Below are 20,154 nucleotides of genomic sequence, written 5' to 3' on the forward strand. Positions count from 1 at the left end.
AGTAATGGAATCGATGTTCCCTTGCATAAACTCATATATCTGTGTCTCCTCCTCTTTTTCCTTGTCCAGCTCTTTTGTTTTCGCATGAGTATATGTCCTTGTCACTTTCCCATGTGTTTGTGTTGTGTTGTTAGTTGTTTGTCACCTTTTGGACACCTTTTAGGGTGTTTTCTAGGTGTTTTTATGTGTTTGTGATTGCCTCCCATTGTTTTCTATGGGTTCGAGTGGTTCGCCGAACCGGTTCGCCGAACCGAACTCGAACGAGACCTCCGTTCGGCGAACCGAACTCGAGCCGAACCGCGACCGGTTCGCTCATCTCTACTAATTATGTTGTGCTAATTTTTATGGTCTTTTCCAAGTGGGTGTGGTTCAGAGGATTCCCCAGGGCGGTTCTTTAGGTTTAGTAAATATAGCACTTTTGCATCAGATTTATAAAAAAAAAAAATAAATACAGAATAATCAGGGAAGCAGAGATAATGATTAAAGAGCAAATCCTGGCTACGTGTCGCCCAGGGAAGGGGGTACTCGGTCCCAGGCAGTACTGGTAATTGGGAATGTCACTCTGGTGGCCGTTGCCCGGTCCCGTGCCCTAGGCCCCTTTTTGTAATGGAAGTATTTACAGGGGAGATAAGAGTTTTTGTCATGTGACATCACCTGCAGGTTGCGGTTAAGGATGGAGAACCGCCGCTGCTGAATGTGGGTACTCCCAGAGCTGGCGGTGATTACAGCAATGATGTTAGGCCCTCCACAGGTAGGGCTGTGCCTGGGAGATGTACGGGAGTAATAACGGAGACCACACCAGGTTGTCTTTAACAGTCTCTACTCACTGTGGACCCAGGAGTTGCTGGTTCAGGTCCCTTGGAGGACCAGAGCCAATGTAGTGACCCAGGTTGCTGTGTCCCCGGCACTCTCAGTTGATTAGATCCCCGTAGCGTAGAGCATTTGGGGGCCCTGACTGTCCCTTTTCGGGTACAGTCTCCTTCTCCATACGGCGGGCAGTGCGGACCCTGTGGGGAGGTAAGTGTCCGAACCTCGATCCTAGTTTACTGTTGATGCCTCCGGATTATTTGGTTCGGTGAAGTCCGTCAAGGTGTCTTCACCAGGCAGGTATTTGCCAAACAGTATAAAACTTGCACTTGACCTAGAGCCCTGTGCCCTATTCATGCTTCCGTTCCAGCGGTATCTCTGGTACCTGTCCTGGCGACCTCTCTCCTGTGCCCCCGGGGTCACCATTACACGGACCCAGCTCAGGCACGTCCGCACACCTCTTCTGTGTGCTCCACTCTCTAGACTGACTGATGACCCCTCCCACTAGGCTGGCTAAACCCAGGGACTTGTTCCCACGGTGACCATCCCCTTTACGTGGTTAACCCTCTATGCCCAGTGTGGAGTGGAGAACTAGGATTTTGAGTGTGCTTTGGTGAAATCGGCACTGGTACTCCAGGTCCCAGGGGGTAGGTCCTGCATCCCCAAGAGGATGAAGTTTCCTGTAGTGCCCTGAGGGTCTCAGGGGCACTACATTCCTCCTTGATTAAACACAGCACGTCCTTGCAAGTGTTATTATAACCAGAAAGGATAATGGTAAAGTTAACATACTTTATAACATTCTTAATGGGAGTGAAAGGTATTACCCATAGTAACGCTGAGTCAGAGCCTCCACACTTCGATAAAGCAACAGGCGAAACATACGTTAGGAAAGTGTGGAGGCTCTGACTTAGCGTTACTATGGGTAATACCTTTCACTCCCATTAACCATGTGATGTATTTTTAGTTTTGTAATTTTGGTGCATTGTTTCTCTGCATTAGTTCTCAGTTCACTGCCCTGTCTTTAAATTCTCTCCCCCTCTCACTCAATTTATGAGACTTTACCATACCAGGTTAGTCCTTTACATTTTTACTATGATGGGGGTATTTTAAGTGTACTAAACTTTTGCAGCGTAACTTTCACTCCCTTTTTTTTTCCCCTTACAGGGGGCAAAAGGGTTCTTTTGTGTGCCTCTTTAGATTTGAATAAAGTTTGGCAGTTGATTACATTCTCCTCCCAAACTGGGTGATTCTATTATTCCCAAGGAATTTTTCACATCTTTTTCCTTCTATGGATGGCTAGTGGTTTATGGCATTTAATTATACATTTTAGTAAACTATACTGATCACTGATTATTATAGTATTTGGACAGCTTATGCCATTTATCCATGTTTCACTTTGATTTGCACCTATTACATATGACAAACTTTACGATTATTATTATTTTTCATATTTTTTTTTTTGAGTACCATTTATGAGCCTCCCCACTGGGATCCTCACCTGACCACCTCATCATATTACTGTAATTGTGTATTATGCATTCTGGGCACATTTTCTGATTATGTTTTTATTTATCTAATAAAAATTTTGTATTTTCACTATTTTGGCTCTGATTTTTTTTTTTTTTTTTTTGATATGTAATTGATTCCATTTGGGTTTTCCATTGGTTGGGATGATATTCCCAATATCCATCCATGAGATGAAAATATTCTTTAGTGTACGACTGATTGTTGTCCTATGGCCAGACTCTCCCACCTCAGCTGTAGATCTCTGCAGATCATCCAGAGGGATCATGGGCCTCTTGACTGCATCTCTGATTAGTCTTCTCCTTGTGTGATGATAGTTTGGATGGATTGCCGGGTCTTGGTAGATTTGCAGTGGAATGATATTCCTTCCATTCCAATATGATCGCTTGCACAGTGCTTCTTGGGATGTTTAAAGTTTTAGAAATTTTTTTGTAACCAAAACTTAAACTTCTCCACAACAGTATCACCGACCTGCCTGTTGTGTTCCTTGGTCTTCATGATAGTCTCAGTGTTCTGTGTAAAGCACAGAGAGCATCACAGAGCAGGTGCATTTATACGGAGACTTGATTACACACAGGTGGATTATATTCATCATCATCAGTCATTTAGGACAACATTGGATCATTCAGAGATCCTCAATCAACTTCTGGAGTGAGTTTGCTGCACTGAAAGTAAAGGGGATGAATAATATTGCACGCCCCAATTTTCAGTTATTTATTTCTTACAAAAGTTTAAAATAAGCAATAAATTTCATTCACCTTCACAATTGTGTCCACTTGTTGTTGATTCTTCACCAGAAAATTTAAATTTTTATCTTTATGTTTGAAGCCCGAAATAGGGAAAAGGTTGAAAAATTCAAGGGGCTGAATACTTTCACAAGGCACTGTATCTTCCTTTAATTAGATTTTCATTAAAGATGTTATCCACTACTTTTACAATGATGGCCTATAATTAGAATAAATCGGACACCTCGCACCATCAATGTCACAGTCATCTCTCTGCTGTAAGATATTAGTGACAGGTCTGGATCTGAGTCTCCGTTTACCTGGTGAGACTCTGCTATATAAATGTGTTCTTTTTCCTTTGGAATAGAGAAGGTTAATGTCAGTTTGCTTTGCAGCAGCCTCAGACTACTGATCAGGTGTTTCCAGTTTTGACCACTCCGAGTTCCATTGTATTCCCTCTGCTAACAGCAGAGGGTGGTGATTATTCTTGATTTATTTGAATTCTGGTCTTGGAGGAAGAAGGAGCTGCTGAAACCCTCTCTAAGGCCATGTGCGCACTAGAAAGTGCCTTTTTCTTAAGAATAAACCGGACCCTCTTAAAGAATCCCGCACCCGCGGTAAAAAAAAATACACACCAAAACCGCAACTAAGTCCGCATGCGGTTTTACCGTGGTTTTCCGCGGATTTGCGTGGATTTACTGCGGATTTTCCGCAAGTTTGTCCCTGCGGTTTTTTAACATTATCTATGGCAAAAAACGCAGGTACCTGTGGAAAAGAAGTGACATGCTCATTAATTCCGCAGAGGAAAATCCTCGGGTAAATCCGCGGGTATAAAAAAACACAGACTGTGCACAGCATTTCTAAAACCTATAGGATTTGCTGGGGAATGACTGCAGAAATGTTAGACACATTTTCTGCAGCAAATCCGTGGCAAAATCTGCGGTAAATCTGCAGCGTGCGCACAAGGACAGCTACGAACGACTGTGAACGAGCAAAAATACTCACCTTATGGTTGCTCATTGACACGTCGCTCATTTTCAAAATATTGGTCCTCCTTCTGTGCTCCGTTTGTTCATTGTTCCCAAGGCAGCACACGTCACTCCGTGTGACACCACGGGAATGACGAACACAGCTTACCTGCGTCCCGCTGGCAATGCGGAAGGAAGGAGGTGGGCGGGATGTTACGTCCCGCTCATCTCCGCCCTCCGCTTCTATTGGCTGGCGGCTGTGTGACGTCGCTGTGACGCCGAACGTCCCCCCCCTTTCAGGAAGAGGATGTTCGCCGCCCACAGAGACGTCGTCCGGGAGGTAAGTACGTGTGACGGGGGTTAACGACTTTGTGCGACACGGGCAACTAATTGCCCGTAATGCACAAACAACGGGGGCGGGGACGATCGCTCGTGCGATCACACGATAGATCGTACCATGTGAAGCTGGCCTTAGAGTTGCTGATATGGCTGTAGTATTGGTTTTGACTGCAGCAGTCTGTTGTGGTGTTTTGCCCCTGCCTGTTTTCCTTTCCCAGTGTGTTCGTTCAGCATAGCGGTGAGGCTAGTGTCCGTCACCTGCTCACACCCCAGCCAGGGACTATTCTGGGGTCATCTCAGGGCTTCCGGTTCCGGCTCATGAACAAGTGAGGTACCTGTATATAGACTGCCTTGGAGTGCAGGATACAACGGCAGGTAAATGGGGAGGTGTCCATCTTTCCTTTTACTAGCACTAGGGCCCACCATTGTAAAAGTGTTTCCATTGTACCTCTTGTTTATTATTGTATTTCCCCTGTTTAGTTGTGTTTTTGGCCTCAAGCCGGTCCATCCCTAGTTCGAGCATGTTCTTGGTACTGGTGATATCAGTTGGCCGGAAATGCTCAGTTCCAGAGCTGTTTTGTCAACTGATAGTGGCGGTGTCCGGGTACTGCATATGCGTCTTCCATTCATATCAGTAGGAGGTGACTACTAGTCAGAGCAGCTATCAGAATACGGAGCAGATCCGGACCTGAACATTTCCGGCTACCTGTTGTGGTTGGCTGCATCGGGAACAGCTGATCAGCCAGGGTAGGCCATCAATGTAAAAGTAGTGGACAATCTCTTTAAGAAGACCATCACAGCAGTACAAACATTGGTGAGACGTGTTTTGACTTCAACGGTCTAACAGTTACGATATAGACTGTTGAAGTCAAAACACGTCAATGATGTTTGTCCTGATGTGATGACTTTTTAATGAAAATGTAATAAACAGAAAATATATTTTTGTGGAGAATCCAGTTTTCATTTTAAGCTGTACAACTTACCCTAGCCAATGGGTTAATTTGATCTCTGGACTAAGGAAACAGTGGTGATTATTGTGATAGGGTGAGTGAATAAATCTTGTTGCCACGCTCAGTGATTCCAAACCTGTCCTCAAAGTGTTATTCCCAACAATGCAAATTATCCCCTATGTATCGGATAAGCCATAACTTGCTGATTGATGTTGGTCCAATACTGGGCCTCCACCTGACCCTGAAATTTGGGCTCAGGAAAAATAAAGCATACAGTCCTTTCACTCTGTGTAATTACATTTTAGGACAATATATGTTGTTTTTACTTAAAGAGAAGAAAAAAAAAAATTCAATAACTGAAAAAATGTAAATGTTTAACCCCTTCACGACCTTGGACGGAGCTATCCGTCAAGGATCGTGTCCCGTTAAGCCCCGCCCCCTGCCGCGGGCAGGCAGCGGCGGTCGGCACACATATCAGCTGTTTTCAACAGATGACATGTGTGCCTGCTAGCCGCGGGTGGAATCGCTTCCACCCGCGGCCATTAACCCCTTAAATCTTGCTGCCAAAGTCTGGCAGCAAGATCTAAATGCGCGCGGCCATGTTTTTTACTTACCGCCGCCCCCACCGGAAGTCACGTGCGTTAGCACGTGACTATCGGTGGTTGCCATCGTAGCACAGGGTCATGTGATGACGCCTGCAGCTATGATGTTTCACTTTCGTTTTCCCTCGGCCGAGAGCAGAGGGAAAAACAAAGTGACTGAATCTGCTGTTTACAGCTGTATAGCTGTGATCAGCAGATAGATAATAGCGATCGGATTGCTGATCGCTATAGCCCCCTAGGGGGACTAGTAAAATAAAAAAAAAGTAAAAAAAAAGTTTTAAAAAATAATAAAAAAAAACCCTAAAAGTTCAAATCACCCTCCTTTCCCCCCATTGAAATTTAAAGGGTTAAAAAATAAAAAAATATACACATATTTGGTATCGCCGCATTCAGAAATGCCCGATCTATCAAAATATAAAATCAATTAATCTGATTGGTAAACGGCGTAGTGGTAAAAAAATTCCAAACGCCAAAATTACGTTTTTTGGTCGCCGCAAGTTTTACGCAAAATGCAATAACAGGCGATCAAAACGTAGCATCTGCACAAAAATGCTACCATTATAAACGTCAGCTTGAGACGCAAAAAATAAGCCATCACTGAGCCATAGATCCCAAAAAATAAGAACGCTACGTGTTTCGGAAAATGGCGCAAAACGTGTGCCACTCTTATTGGACAAACTTGTGAATTTTTTTTAACCCCTTAGATACAAGTAAACCTATACATGTTTGGTGTCTACAAACTCGCACCAACCTGAGGCATCACATAGATACATTAGTCTTATCATATAGTGAACACGGTGAATAAAACATCCCAAAAACTATTGTGCGATCACACTTTTTTTGCAGTTTTTCCACACTTGGAATTTTTTTGCTGTTTTCCAGTACAATATATGGTAAAACCTATGGGTTCATTTAAAAGTACAACTCGTCCCGCAAAAAACAAGCCCTCATATGGCAAGATTGACGGAATAATAAAAAAGTTATGGCTCTCGGAAGAAAAGGAGCAAAAAACAAAAATGCAAAAACGGAAAGTGCCCGGGGGCTGAAGGGGTTAAATAAAATTATTTGTTTTTAATTGAGAAAAATATCTAACAAAAAATTAAAGTTTGATATATTCCACTCTTTAACACTAGGGGGTGCAGCTGCTGAAATCTCACTGTAAAAGTACTGTAGAAATATCTCACATTACAGCTGCAGTAAAAGTGGGCAGAATCTGCTCTCCTGTGTGTGATGTCACAGCTCCCCCTCCCAATCTGGGTGTTTCCAAGGGATAAGGGAAGATGAAGTTTAGGATCACAGTGCGGAGCCATTTTGTTGGTGACCACAAAGTGGTCCCAATTTGTCTAAAGTGTCACTAAGGCCAGCTGCATAGTGCTCCACAGAACACACGCCACACTGTTTCCCAATGCCCCTCACACTGCCTACTGACTGCTTCCCAATGCCTCCCATTGCCTACTGACTATTTCCTAATGCCGCATGCACTCACCTCAAACCTGCGCCTCGGCAGCCTGTCCTGTCAGACATCACAGTATGCGCAGCGGAGGCCCCAGGTGAGCACACGCGGAGAGGGGTCTGCGGCAGAGTGCGGGGGAGGGGGGTCCACGGCAGTGTGCGCGGGAGGGGGGGTCATGGCATATTCCAGTGGAAGGGGGTCGCGGCATAGTGCGGGGGAGGGGGGCCGTAGCAGAGTGCGGGGGGAAGGGGGTGTCACTGCAGAGTGCTGGGGGGGTCGCGAGTGGGGAGCAGCACACCAGTAAGTAATTACCGTTGCCCGGCGCCGGTACTCACCCCTTTCATTCCGGCGGGTGACAGGGGGAAAGTGCACACACTGGGTTCTCCACAAAGATGGTGCTGATCTCCTCCCTCTGCTGTGATCTGGACAGCCCAGGGGGCGCGTCCAGGTCACAGCAGACGCTTTCTCTAATGTTACTAAATGGGGTTGGAATCCGACCACTGTCTTCTATGCACAGGGGGCTGCCATAAAGAGGTGAGTTACTGTCGTTACAAACACCAAATCCATTATGGCAGCGCCCAGTGCTTCAGTAAAGCTAGAATTAAATAAAAACTAAATAAACAGTGATTTTAATTTTGTATTGAAAAGACTTGATTTCATAATCACTATTATTAATACAAATATAAAAAAACAAAACACCCTTCCTTTAAATGTACGTACCTGCAAAATGTAGAGAGGTGCCATATTTGTCATTCCATGTATTGCTAGGTCGGATCATAGTTACTCGACAGCAGAAGGTGATTCCATCTGAAGCTTTCAGTTCCCGGATTATGAGAGACTCGGTCTGGTTGTTATCAGGAGGCTTCACTATAGAGATCCAGTCTTTATAACCATCCATAATATTTCCAGAACTGTCTGTGATGGGGTTCTGGATATAGTTACAGTTTAGACCATCTTGCTTCCCCCAATTTACTATAATTTGTGACCTGCCCCGGTAATACTCAGGATAGGTGAATGAACACGGTATGGTGACTGAATCTCCTTCCCTCACGTAGAGGGTTTTTGGTTGGTAAACACAATAACGTGAGGTCCAGCAGGTTCCTGTAATAAACCACATGAAGGAATTAGAGAAGAATGATAAAATCCAATGTTTTTCAAATATTTTATTTTTGATTGTTTAGTTGATATTAGGCCCCCTTCACACTCACGTGTCTCCGGTACGTGCTAGGTCCATGCCCGCATATACCGGAGACACAGGTACACGTAAACCCATTCAAATCAATGGGTTTATGTGCACGCACGTGTGCAGCCATTGGCCCGTGCCTCCGTGTGGAGCACACGTGAGCCCGTATGCTCCACACGGATGCATGTCCGTGTTTCTCCGGCAGCATGGGTGTCACGCGGCCCACACACGTACCACACGGATGTAGTATGGATGCGGGCCCACATGACACGCGCCGGAGAAACACAAGTGTCATTTTTAAAATAAAAAAAACACATACTTACCTCTACCGTCCCTGCAGTCTCTGCCGCGGCTGTCACCTGCATCCAACCCCCAGTGAATTTGAACAACGCATCTTCTTCACTGGGGGCCGGAAGCAGCGTCAGCGGAGCGTGGCCTGTGCTGGACACTGTCAGTCAGCACCACAGACAGCTCCGGAAGAAACAAGTAAGGCGGGGCTTTCCGTTTTCCGTGTGTTATTACGTATAACACACGGAGAACACGTGTAGTGCCATAAACACGGCACACGGAGGGGAAAATGCACCTTTGACACATGCGTGATTTTCACGGACATGTGAAGGGGGCCTTAAACAGTATAAAAAGGCGCACAGCTCCTTTTTAAGGAGTGTCTTTACGTCCCCACATGTGGACCCGTGGAAGCCTGATTGGCAGGCGAAATGGCCGTCGTCCTCTGTGAGGGACCCGCATCCAGGTCTCCACTCGCCTATTTTATCCTGCACCTATTTCTGGAATAAAATTCACCGCCACAGCAGCTGAGTGCAGTCTGTCTTTCTTACCTTGGATATTCTGGACTTGATCCTTCTTTGACGTGCACCCTGCAGCCGGATGGTACCGTATGCTGGAGCTACACCTCTCGCACAAGTGAGTGATCACAGGGTAACAGCAGTGGATTAGTGGTGCAAGACTTGTTCCTTTCTTTTTTGATGCTATATTTAGTGTAGTGACCTACAACCGTGACGAGGGTTGTACTCTTCCTTATTCTGGCCATACTACCAACAAAAAACCTCATTGTCAAGCAACGAAAACCAGGAAGTAAATACACAGAGTTCTCATACACTGCCTCACAGCACAGCTGGGAAAGAGAGCTGCAGCGCGTGCAAGGAATAGTCAGGCAGGCTGGGTCAAACACAGTACGGGCAGAAGCAGGACCGGATGAACGAGCGAAAGCGGAGTCAAAGTCAGGCCAAGGTCAGTACCGGGGGAAGCAACCGAGTGAGGAGGTAGGAGAGGGGACAGAGAACTGGAGGGAGGACCAGGGGACGGAACACAGACAAGGGCACGGGGGCACAGGAACAGACAGATCAGGATATCACTAACAGGACCAGCAATCACAGGCAAAGCAGTGCTAAGCTTATAGCTGGCACTGGTTCACTGGAATTGTCAGCTTTTAAGGCATCCAGGCTCTGGAAGTGAGGCCCGGGAGAAGGCCCCGCCGCCTAGCCATGTGGACGGGGAGGTGAACCATGACAGTACCCACTCTTCAAGGGGGGGCCACCGGACCCCCGGGCTTTCCAGGAAACTTCCGGTGGAAAGCCGCAGTCAACCGATCGGCCCGCACGGATCGAGCCGGCACCCAAGACCTGTCCTCCGGACCGTAACCCTTCCAATGGATCAGATACTGGAGGGAACTACGAACCCAACGAGAATCGATAATACGCTGGATCTCGTACTCCTCCTCATCATTCACCAATATAGGAGCCGGAGGGGTCTGAGAATCCACCACCGATGGAACAAATGGCTTAAGCAAGGAGGTATGAAATACGTTAGGAATATGCAAGGTCTGGGGCAGTTGCAGCCGAAAGGCCACTGGGTTGACCACTTCGATGACCTAATAGGGTCCTATAAACTTAGTACCCAACTTAGCAGATGGAACACTAAGCCTAATATTCCGAGTGGACAGCCACACTTTGTCCCCCACTTGAAAGGACGGTCCTGGAGAACGCCGTTTGTCTGCCTGGTCTTTCTGGGACCGCTGAGCAGTCTCGATGCACCATCGTACCTCCTTCCATACCTCCCCCAGACTCTGAACAACGGAGTCGGCCCCTGGACACCCCGAATCTACTCTGGAGAAGGCCCCGAAGTGAGGGTGACACCCGTAATTACAGAAGAAGGGAGACGTACCCGTAGACTGGTGGACTCTGCTATTAAATGCAAACTCGGCAAGGGGCAAAAATGTACACCAATCCTCCTGCTGAGCAGAAACCAAGAACTGCAGGATTTGCTCAAGGGTCTGATTCGTCCTCTCCGTCTGCCCATTGGATTCAGGATGATAGGCAGACGAGAAGGACAACTCAATCCCCAACCGCCTGCACAAGGCCCTCCAACACCGAGAAATGAATTTTACCCCCCTGTCAGATACAATAATCAGGGGCAACCCATGTAACCGAACCACCTGGTCGATAAAGTGGTTGGCAAGGGTCACCGCATTAGGTAGACTCGAGAGGGGAACGAAATGTGCCTGTTTACTAAAGCGATCCACCACCACCCAGATCACAGTTATGCCATTAGAGACAGGAAGGTCCGGAATGAAATCCATGGACAAGTGGGTCCATGGCCTTTCAGGAACAGGCAATGGAACCAGTTCCCCAGCTGGCCGGTTACGACATACCTTAGCACGGGCACATATAGCACAGGCAGAAACAAAACGAGCCACATCCAAATGAAGAGATGGCCACCAAAACAGTCGAGCAACAGCCCTGCGAGTGGCTGTAATGCCTGGGTGGCCACTAAGTACGGACTCATGGAACTCTTGTAATACCCGTAACCGAAGGTGCAAAGGGACAAACAATTTAATGTCTGGAGCGGAGGATGGCGCTAAGGACTGGGCTTCCCGAACCTCAGCCTCCAACTCGGATGACAAGGATGACCACTACCCCTCGTGGAAGAATGGAGGAAGGAAGCGCTGGATGGGACACCGGGTCCAAACTATGGGATAGGGAATCCGCCTGCACGTTTTTGGACCCAGGCCGAAAAGTAATGGTAAAATGGAATCTAGAAAAAAAAAGGGCCCACCTTGCCTGTCGAGGCGTTAGTCTCTTGGCCGACTCGATATACGCAAGATTTTTATGATCAGTGATGACTGTAATACGATGAGTCGCACCCTCCAAAAAATGCCTCCATTCTTCGAATGCCAATTTTACTGCCAATAATTTGCGGTTCCCCACATCATAATTCCGCTCAGCCGGAGTGAATTTCTTGGAAAACAATGCACAAGGTCGCAGATTGGTTAGAGTAGCAGGACCCTGAGAGAGAACTGCCCCACCCCCACCTCTGAGGCGTCCACCTCCACAATAAATGGCGCCTTGAGGTCGGGCTGTACCAGTACCGTGGTGGACTTGAACCGATTCTTGAGTTCAAGGAAGGCCTGGACAGCTGTCTGAGACCAGTTCTGCAGATCCGCCCCTTTCCGTGTAAGGTCGGTCAAGGGCTTGGCAATCTGGGAAAACCCCTTAATAAACCTCCGATAATAATTGGCGAAACCCAAAAAGCGTTGTAACGCCTTGATATCCCTGGGTTGCACCCAGTCAATGATAGCCTGCACTTTCCCCGGGTCCATTTTAAACCCATCACGAGAAAGGAGTAACCCAAGAAAGGCTATTTCCTGAACAGAAAAAACACATTTTGCAAGCTTGGCAAACAATTGATTATCACGTAACCTCTGTAATACAGAACAGACATTGTAATATGCGTCTCCTTGTTGACAGAATAAATCAATATGTCATCGAGATAGATGACCACGAAACGACCAATAAAATCAGAGAAGACATCATTGATGAAATTTTGAAACACTGCAGGAGCATTTGATAAACCGAAGGGCATCACCAAATTCTCGAATAACCCCTCTGACGTAAGAGAGGCCGTTTTCCACTCATCCCCTTCTCTGATACGAATAAGATTATAGGCTCCCCTGAGATCTAGTTTGGTAAACCACCAGGCTTCAGAGAGTTGATTATAGAGATCAGGGATGAGTGGAAGCGGATACGTGTTTTTCACGGTAATCTTGTTCAATTCGCGGAAATCGAGACACGGCCGTAACCCTCCATCCTTCTTTACAAAAAAGAACCCAGCGGCCACAGGGGAAGAAGAAGGACGGATATGCCCTTTACGTATACTGTCGGATATGTAAGACTTCATAGCAGCCCTTTCTGGACCTGAGAGGTGATATAAACGGGCCTTGGGCAATTTGGAGTTGGGAATCAAATCGATGGCACAGTCATATGGGCGATGAGGTGGCAAAACCTCGGCCTCTATTTCCGAGAATACATCTCCGTTGTCCATCAGGTATTCCGGAAGACCCTCAGGACTTACGGAGGACACAGATATGGATTTTAAACACCTTTTATGACAGCCAGAACTCCACTTGATTATGGTTTGACATTCCCAATCAATAACGGGATTATGCAACATTAACCAAGGATACCCCAACACTAAGGGGTGCTTCACACATAGCGAGATCGCTACCGAAATCACTGCTACGGCACGGTTTTGGTGACGCAACAGTGACCTCATTAGCGATCTCGCTGTGTGTGACACTGAGCAGCGATCTGGCCCCTGCTGCGAGATCACTGCTCGTTACACACAGCCCTGGTTCGTTTTCTTCAAAGGCGCTCTCCCGCTGTGACACACAGATCGCTGTGTGTGACAGCGAGAGAGCGACGAAATGAAGCGAGCAAGGAGCAGGAGTTGGCATCTGGCAGCTGCGGTAAGCTGTAACCAGGGTAAACATCGGGTAACCAAGGTGGTTACCCGATATTTACCTTAGTTACCAGCCTCTGCAGCTCTCACGCTGCCTGTGCTGCCGGCTCCGGCTCTCTGCACATGTAGCTGTTGTACACATCGGGTTAATTAACCCGATGTGTACTGTAGCTAGGAGAGCAAGGAGCCAGCGCTAAGCAGTGTGTGCGGCTCCCTGCTCTCTGCACATGTAGCTACAGTACACATCAGGTTAATTAACCCGATGTGTAGGGAAGCAAGGAGAGCAAGGAGCCAGCGCTAAGCAGTGTGCGCGGCTCCCTGCTCTCTGCACATGTAGCGATGTTATGATCGCTGCTGCGTCGCTGTGTTTGACAGCTAAGCAGCGATCATAACAGCGACTTACCAGGTCGCTGTTACGTCACAGAAAATGGTGACGTAACAGCGACGTCGTTGTCGATGTCGCTATGTGTGAAGCACCCCTAAGTCAGCAGGGAGGTTGTCCATTACAAAACAAGAAATCAGTTCAGAATGCAGAGACCCGATTACCAGAGTGAACTTTTCTGTAGAAAACCAAATGAAGTTTTGAGACAATGGTGTTTTATCAATTGCCAGGAGTTGGATAGGTCCATCTAACCTCACTGTCCCTAACTCTAATCTTTGAACACATCTAGAGTCAATGAAGTTCATAGCGGATCCACAATCAACAAAGGCAGTAGTTGACCAGACCAACTCCTTGACATGGAGGGCAACATTTAGAAGTATCTTATTGGAGGAGAGGAAAGGTACCTGATAGTCTGGGCAACCTCCTCGGCCGTTACCCAGACTTAGAAGTTTCCTGCCGACTGTTTAGCGGGGGGGCAAGCTGGGCAGTCCTTCCTCCAGTGTCCATGGTGTCCACAATAGAAACACAGCTTGAGATCCCGGCGTCTTTTCCTCTCTTTCTCGTCCGGACTGATGGCTCCGACTTCCATGTGCTCTGTAGCTGGCAAAGAAGGCGTCCTAGGCAGAGAGGGAGGAATCTCACGAATGGTACCCCTTCTTTCCCGTAATCTACGGTCCATGAGAACTGCCTCCATCATTGCTTCGTCCAAAGTACTGGGAGGAGGGTGCAGAGCCAAGGCATCTTTCAGTGAGTCCGAAAGACCTCTCCAGAACTGGCACCTGAGTGCAGAATCATTCCACCATACTTCAGTGGACCACTGCCGAAACTCAGAACAATATTGCTCCGCAGTGTGATTCCCCTGAGTGAGACACATAATCCTGTCCTCAGCCACCCGTACTCGGTCTGGTTCATCGTATATCACCCCGAGGGAGTCAAACAAGAGGTCAACCGAATGTCGTTCTGGGGCCGAAGGAGGTAGGGAAAACGCCCAGGCCTGGGGACCCCCTCTAAGTAACGACATAATGATCCCCACCCGCTGAGTCTCGTCCCCCGAAGACCAAGGTTGGAGAATGAAAAGGAGTTGGCAGCTCTCTCTAAACGTCTGGAATAGGTTTTTCTCCTCAGAGAATTTATCGGGGCGCATCACCATGGGCTCGAGAGTGTTAAGGGACTATGACAACCCACATTTCGTAAGGTAGATGCCCCTAAGGTGGTCCTCGCGGAGGCGGAGACCTCACTCTGCAGCATATTATGTGAAGCTACCAGGGTGCAATGCTCTGCAGCCAAATCCTGAACCAACTGAGTGAGGTTGGCCACTTGCTCACACAAAGTACTAAGTGGGTCCATTATAGTATTCCTCAAAATGCATAGAAGGATCCCACTACCAAGGTAACCGGCATTAATTTCCTATGGGAAAACTAATGCATATTTTAGGCCGGCTATACTGTCAAGCTGCCACCAGGGGGAGCCAGAGCTCTGCAGCAGAAGACACAACACAAAGCAATGAAAACCAGGAAGTAAATACACAGAGTTCTCATACACTGCCTCACAGCACAGCTGGGAAAGAGAGCTGCAGCGCGTGTGAGGAATGGTCAAGCAGGCTGGGTCAAACACCGTACGGGCAGAAGCAGGACCGAAGGAACGAGCGAAAGCGGAGTCAAAGTCAGGCCAAGATCAGTACCGGGGGAAGCAACCGAGTGGGGAGGTAGGAGAGGGGACAGAGGACTGGAGGGACAACCAGGGGACGGAACACAGACAAGGGCACGGGGGCACAGGAACAGACAGATCAGGATATCACTCACAGGACCAGCAATCACAGTCAAAGCAGCGCTAAGCTTATAGTCGGCGCTGGTTCACTGGAATTGTCAGCTTTTAAGGCGTCCAGGCTCTGGAAGTGAGGCCCGGGAGAAGGCCCCACCCCCTAGCCATGTGGACGGGGAGGTGAACCATCACACTCATATTTTTTTTGCACAGGATGCAGCCAGGCCCCTTTCTGTTAGACCTTGCATATTAGAGTTCCTGTCTCTGTATGGTGCACAGATGAAGTACAGCTTGGAGGCTCACCTGATCTAATAGTATGAACGTCACCTAATTAGACTCTTGTTTCTCTGTAGAGCGAACAGTGGATCGTTTTGTGCACCATTAACTCACAATTTAGATCGGTGCGCTCTGGCTGTGGTCAAGAGCTAAGTGAATTTCCTGTCCTTCTGGCTGTGGCATTTTATTCACTGGCTTGATGTCATCTGTGCGCCGTGCAGCACAAAGGTCATGACGCACCAGTACAGCAAATCATAAGTTGAGCCCAGGATCCTAGGAGGGCAGGAAATTTGCACAGCTCTATCCATGGACGGCGTGCACCGACCTGGAGCAAGGACTGGAGCGGCGAATAAATGCTTTCATCTCTGCTCTAGACCCCAGAGCATAATAAACATAACATATATAAAAGAAAACCTAATAGCTCTTTCCAGGCACCCTCATGTCCACAGCCCACACCTCAATATAGGCCACTATTTCTGACACCAATGTTGTAAGGTCACGCTACACGTTGTGATGTCATGAAGTTACAACGTATAGCAACTCCCAGGCCTGAGCGCAGCTAGAATTTCTGACCTTTAGTGAAGAGGATGAAGCTGTGCCTAGTGATTGCAAAAAGGAGAGGAGCGGAAGGCAGGAAAGGGGATGCGTGGAGGCTGAAGCAGTGACCATTGAGTTGTTATTTTTTTTGCCATCTGGGGTCCCTATATGGGTCAACAAAATGGTGGGGCACTGCTATGAATTTCAGTAATTTCAACTCAAAGTTGATCCTCCGAGAATCGATCAGCTGATTTCTTGTTCTATACCATTGTCTACACTGAAATGGCTTGAAAAGATCAGCATGTCATGTTTGGATAAGAGTGTTACAGTAAGGTGTATCTAGTACCCACCATCGTGTGGTTCTGTGCCCCAAACCCCAAAGCATAGAGCGCTTTAAGAGAGGCAGAATATTAGTGAGGAAGACCACGTATATGAAATCTGCAACAGATAAGGTGTTTTAGCTCCTGATAAATTCTCACTAAGGATTTGTGTTGCTGGAAAACATCATCCAAAGATCCACCCCGTCGACTTCATGCTCCCCAATAAATAAATTCAGTTGTGGAAAAATTTGATGTGTCTCGGAGTGTCCTCAATCTGTCATCACTAGATATGATTGAATCTTCTGAAGTTCAAATTCGTTGGCTTTGACAACATTTTCCAAAAATTTGAATTGCAGGAAATCGATTTGCAACAAATCACAAAACTGCAAAGCCTGTAATTGGATTAAGGAAAATAAAAAAATAAAATAAAAAATTGTAGACTGTATTGAATCCATTTCATACTGTAATGCAAATGAGACCCCATACCATACCATCTATATATATAATCGTCTAATTCTGTCTGTCTGTAATGGAAATCCCGCATTGCTGATTGGTCGCGCCAGCCGCTCGCGACAAATCAGCGACAGGCACAGTCCGGCCACAAATTGGCGCGGTATTTGATCCATGCTTCGCTGATTCGTGACACACAGACACCGCCGCACACAGACACCGCCGCACACAGAAGCCTCTATATATACCCCAGTAGCCTCTATATACACCCCAGTAGCCTTTATATACACCCCAGCAGCCTTTATATACACCCCACAAACCAAAGCCTCTATATACACCTCAGCAGCCTTACACTTTCTTCTCTTTTCATACTCTGTAGTTCTTTCTCCCTCCCCTCGCTGGCCCTGCAGGCTGGGAGATGCGGCTGCTTCCTATTTCCTCCTCACATTTTCTTCTCTGCTCAGTTGCCTCCGGATTGGATATGGGTGTTGCTGAGTGGTGCTACATAAACTAATATTACATCTTATTATTCAATATACTATAGGGGCTGTTCTTACAGTAACACATAATTCAACAGATATCAAAAGGAGTGAGGTTCCTACAAGCTCCTACAAGCTACTGTATAGGAAAATGGGGGAGACACAAAAGGTAAATGATAAAAAGTGCTTGTATTGTCTGGTCTGACCATTGGTATAATAAATAGGAAATTCATATAGCGCTGCATAAACCGGTCACCAGCCATTATTTACAAGTACAGATACAGAGGGCTATTATGTTCATGGAGAGGGGGGAAACATGATACAAGGGAGCAGATTTGGAGAAAAATGTGTGTATTGGGAATTATTCAAATTGTCCTGAATAGTGCATTTTAGAGAATTGCACACCCCTCCACCTGTGACCACAGATAACCTGAACTCAGGAGACTTTAATGAACTTAGTTACCTCACCTAATTTGAGGTCATTGAGTTCACAGACCTACATCTCCTGGTAGAAAACTGTATTTTTTTTTTGTCAAAAGATGTAGATTTGGTGCTGAAATTTCTACATCATATTCCTGCACCCAATCTACATCTCCTGTCAAAAAAAAAAGCCACATCAAAACTGAATCCATTATGATGCAATTTTAATTTGTTGGGTTTTTTTGCCAGGAGGTGTACATTTGGTGTGCATCAACATGCTGTAGAAATTTCAGCAACAAATCTACATCTCTTTTGAAAAAAAATGCACAAAAACTGTTTTGATATCATTTTGGTTTGGATTTATCCTAGGAGGTGCAAATTTGCTGCTGAAATCTGGTGCAGACATTTCAGCACCAAATTTGTACCTTCTAGTACAAAACTGCAACGAAGCAGCGTCAAAAATCGTTTTTGTGCATTTTTTTATCAAGAGATGCAGCTTTGGTGCTGCATTTTCTCAGGATAATCATGCACCCATTTATCACCACCTGGCAAAAAAACCCTCAACAAATTAAAACTACATCTGCTCCTGACAAATAAATGCATCAAAACCCCCATGCATTATCATGCAGTTTTTATTCTTTTTTTTGTCCGGAGTTGTAGATTCGCTGCAGGAATATGCTGTAGAAATTTCAGCACCATATCTGCATCTCTTGGTAGTTTTCTGCCAGGGATGCATGTTTGTGAACTTAGTGATCTCACCTGAGATGAGGTCATTGAGTTCCCCTGAGGTCAGGATACCTGCAGTCATAGGTGGAAGGCCATAAGAACCTCCAGCTGTGACCGCAAATAACCTTCGTGATTTCACCGCTGATCACCGAGGCTCAGCTTCAGCCTGAAGCCCACAGCAGGCACTCATGTTCTATGGCTGCACTCTGTCAGTTGAGATGTAGATTAGAGAGTATGGGAGGTGCAGAAATCATTATATGATGGCTAGGAGACCCTAATAAGCACTTGGTGGCTTTCCCTTTCTAACAGCGGAGGTTTCCACCCTAAGGACACAAGCAAAATGGCACCCTTGCTCAATGTGGACTGTCCCTCCCTTTCTCAGCACAATCCCTATGTATCTAAATATGCAACAATACCCACACCAATAGAACACATAATTACTTATATATAATTTATAATAGCATGTGGTTCCATTCCTCAGAACCAATACATCTTTAAAGATACAGCACACAAAAAAATCAATCACAAGGTTGACAACTGCAAAGCACCTATCAATCTGTGCTACCAGGGAACAGGAGGTTTAATGGAATGGTAGCACTTAGTCTACAACTTAGTACAGTGGAACCATGGTTAATGAGAACAATCCGTTTTGGGAGTGTGATTGTTAACCAAGTTACTCATTCAGCAAAGCAAGTTTTCCCATAGGAAATCATTGCAATGCTGACAATTCGTTCCACAACCTGTTAAATGTCCCATTCCACAAACGTACAAATACGCAGAAATACGCACAAACACACATATTATGCTCACCTTACCTTCCGTTCCCTCGCCGGCCTCATTGAACTTGTAGTTCGCCCATACATGCTGTGTATCGGGTAACCATCGCGACCGATGCCAGATCTTCTACTCCCAGCGTGCTGACGTCAAAGGAAGGAGCCACTTGCCTCTGATTGGCTAGCACACTGCCTTTGAGTAGCGGCTGACAGCGGAAGTTCCTCCCTCAACGCTACAGGATGTGTATCGGCAAGCCTCGCGATGAGGCTGGACCTTCCCCTGTCAGCCGTTACTCAAAGGCAGCACACTGGCCAATCAGAGGCAAGCAGCTCCTGCCTTTGACGTCAGCATGCTGGGAGCGGAAAATAGCGTGTACGGATGAACTACAAGTTCCATGAGCCGGCGAGGGAATGGAACGGAAGGTAAGGTGAGTGTACCGCGCCGCGCTCGGCCGCAGCCGAGCCGCTCGGGTCCGGGCTCGTTTCTGGTGGGTGGCTCGAGCACCTTCGGACCCGGGGGTCACGTCGCTCTGCAAGGGGATGGCTGGCGATCTCGATGGGGGGTGGTTATGTAGGTGTACGGCCGGAGCCGTGTTTTTAGTTCGTGACACCACCCACGGGACGTGGTGAAAGTGTAGACACCACCGCTGCAATTACGGGGCACCCGGGGGAGATGGTCGTGCAGTAAGATGTTAACCCCTCCGTGGGCAGGGATGGTGGCCCC

General features: G+C 46.9%; 1 protein-coding gene across 1 annotated transcript in view; it reads right to left on the reverse strand.

The window, feature by feature from the left end:
• The window catches only part of LOC142302123 (uncharacterized), a 119,637-nt gene that overhangs the window by 86,311 nt on the left and 13,172 nt on the right, over positions 1 to 20,154 (reverse strand). Inside the window, exon 2 of the mRNA XM_075343208.1 lies at positions 8,089 to 8,469. Coding sequence (XP_075199323.1) covers positions 8,089 to 8,469 — 381 coding nt within the window. The remainder of the gene's footprint in view (positions 1 to 8,088; positions 8,470 to 20,154) is intronic.

The sequence above is a fragment of the Anomaloglossus baeobatrachus genome, chromosome 4 (assembly GCF_048569485.1).
Source record: "Anomaloglossus baeobatrachus isolate aAnoBae1 chromosome 4, aAnoBae1.hap1, whole genome shotgun sequence".
NCBI classification, from domain to species: domain Eukaryota; kingdom Metazoa; phylum Chordata; class Amphibia; order Anura; family Aromobatidae; genus Anomaloglossus; species Anomaloglossus baeobatrachus.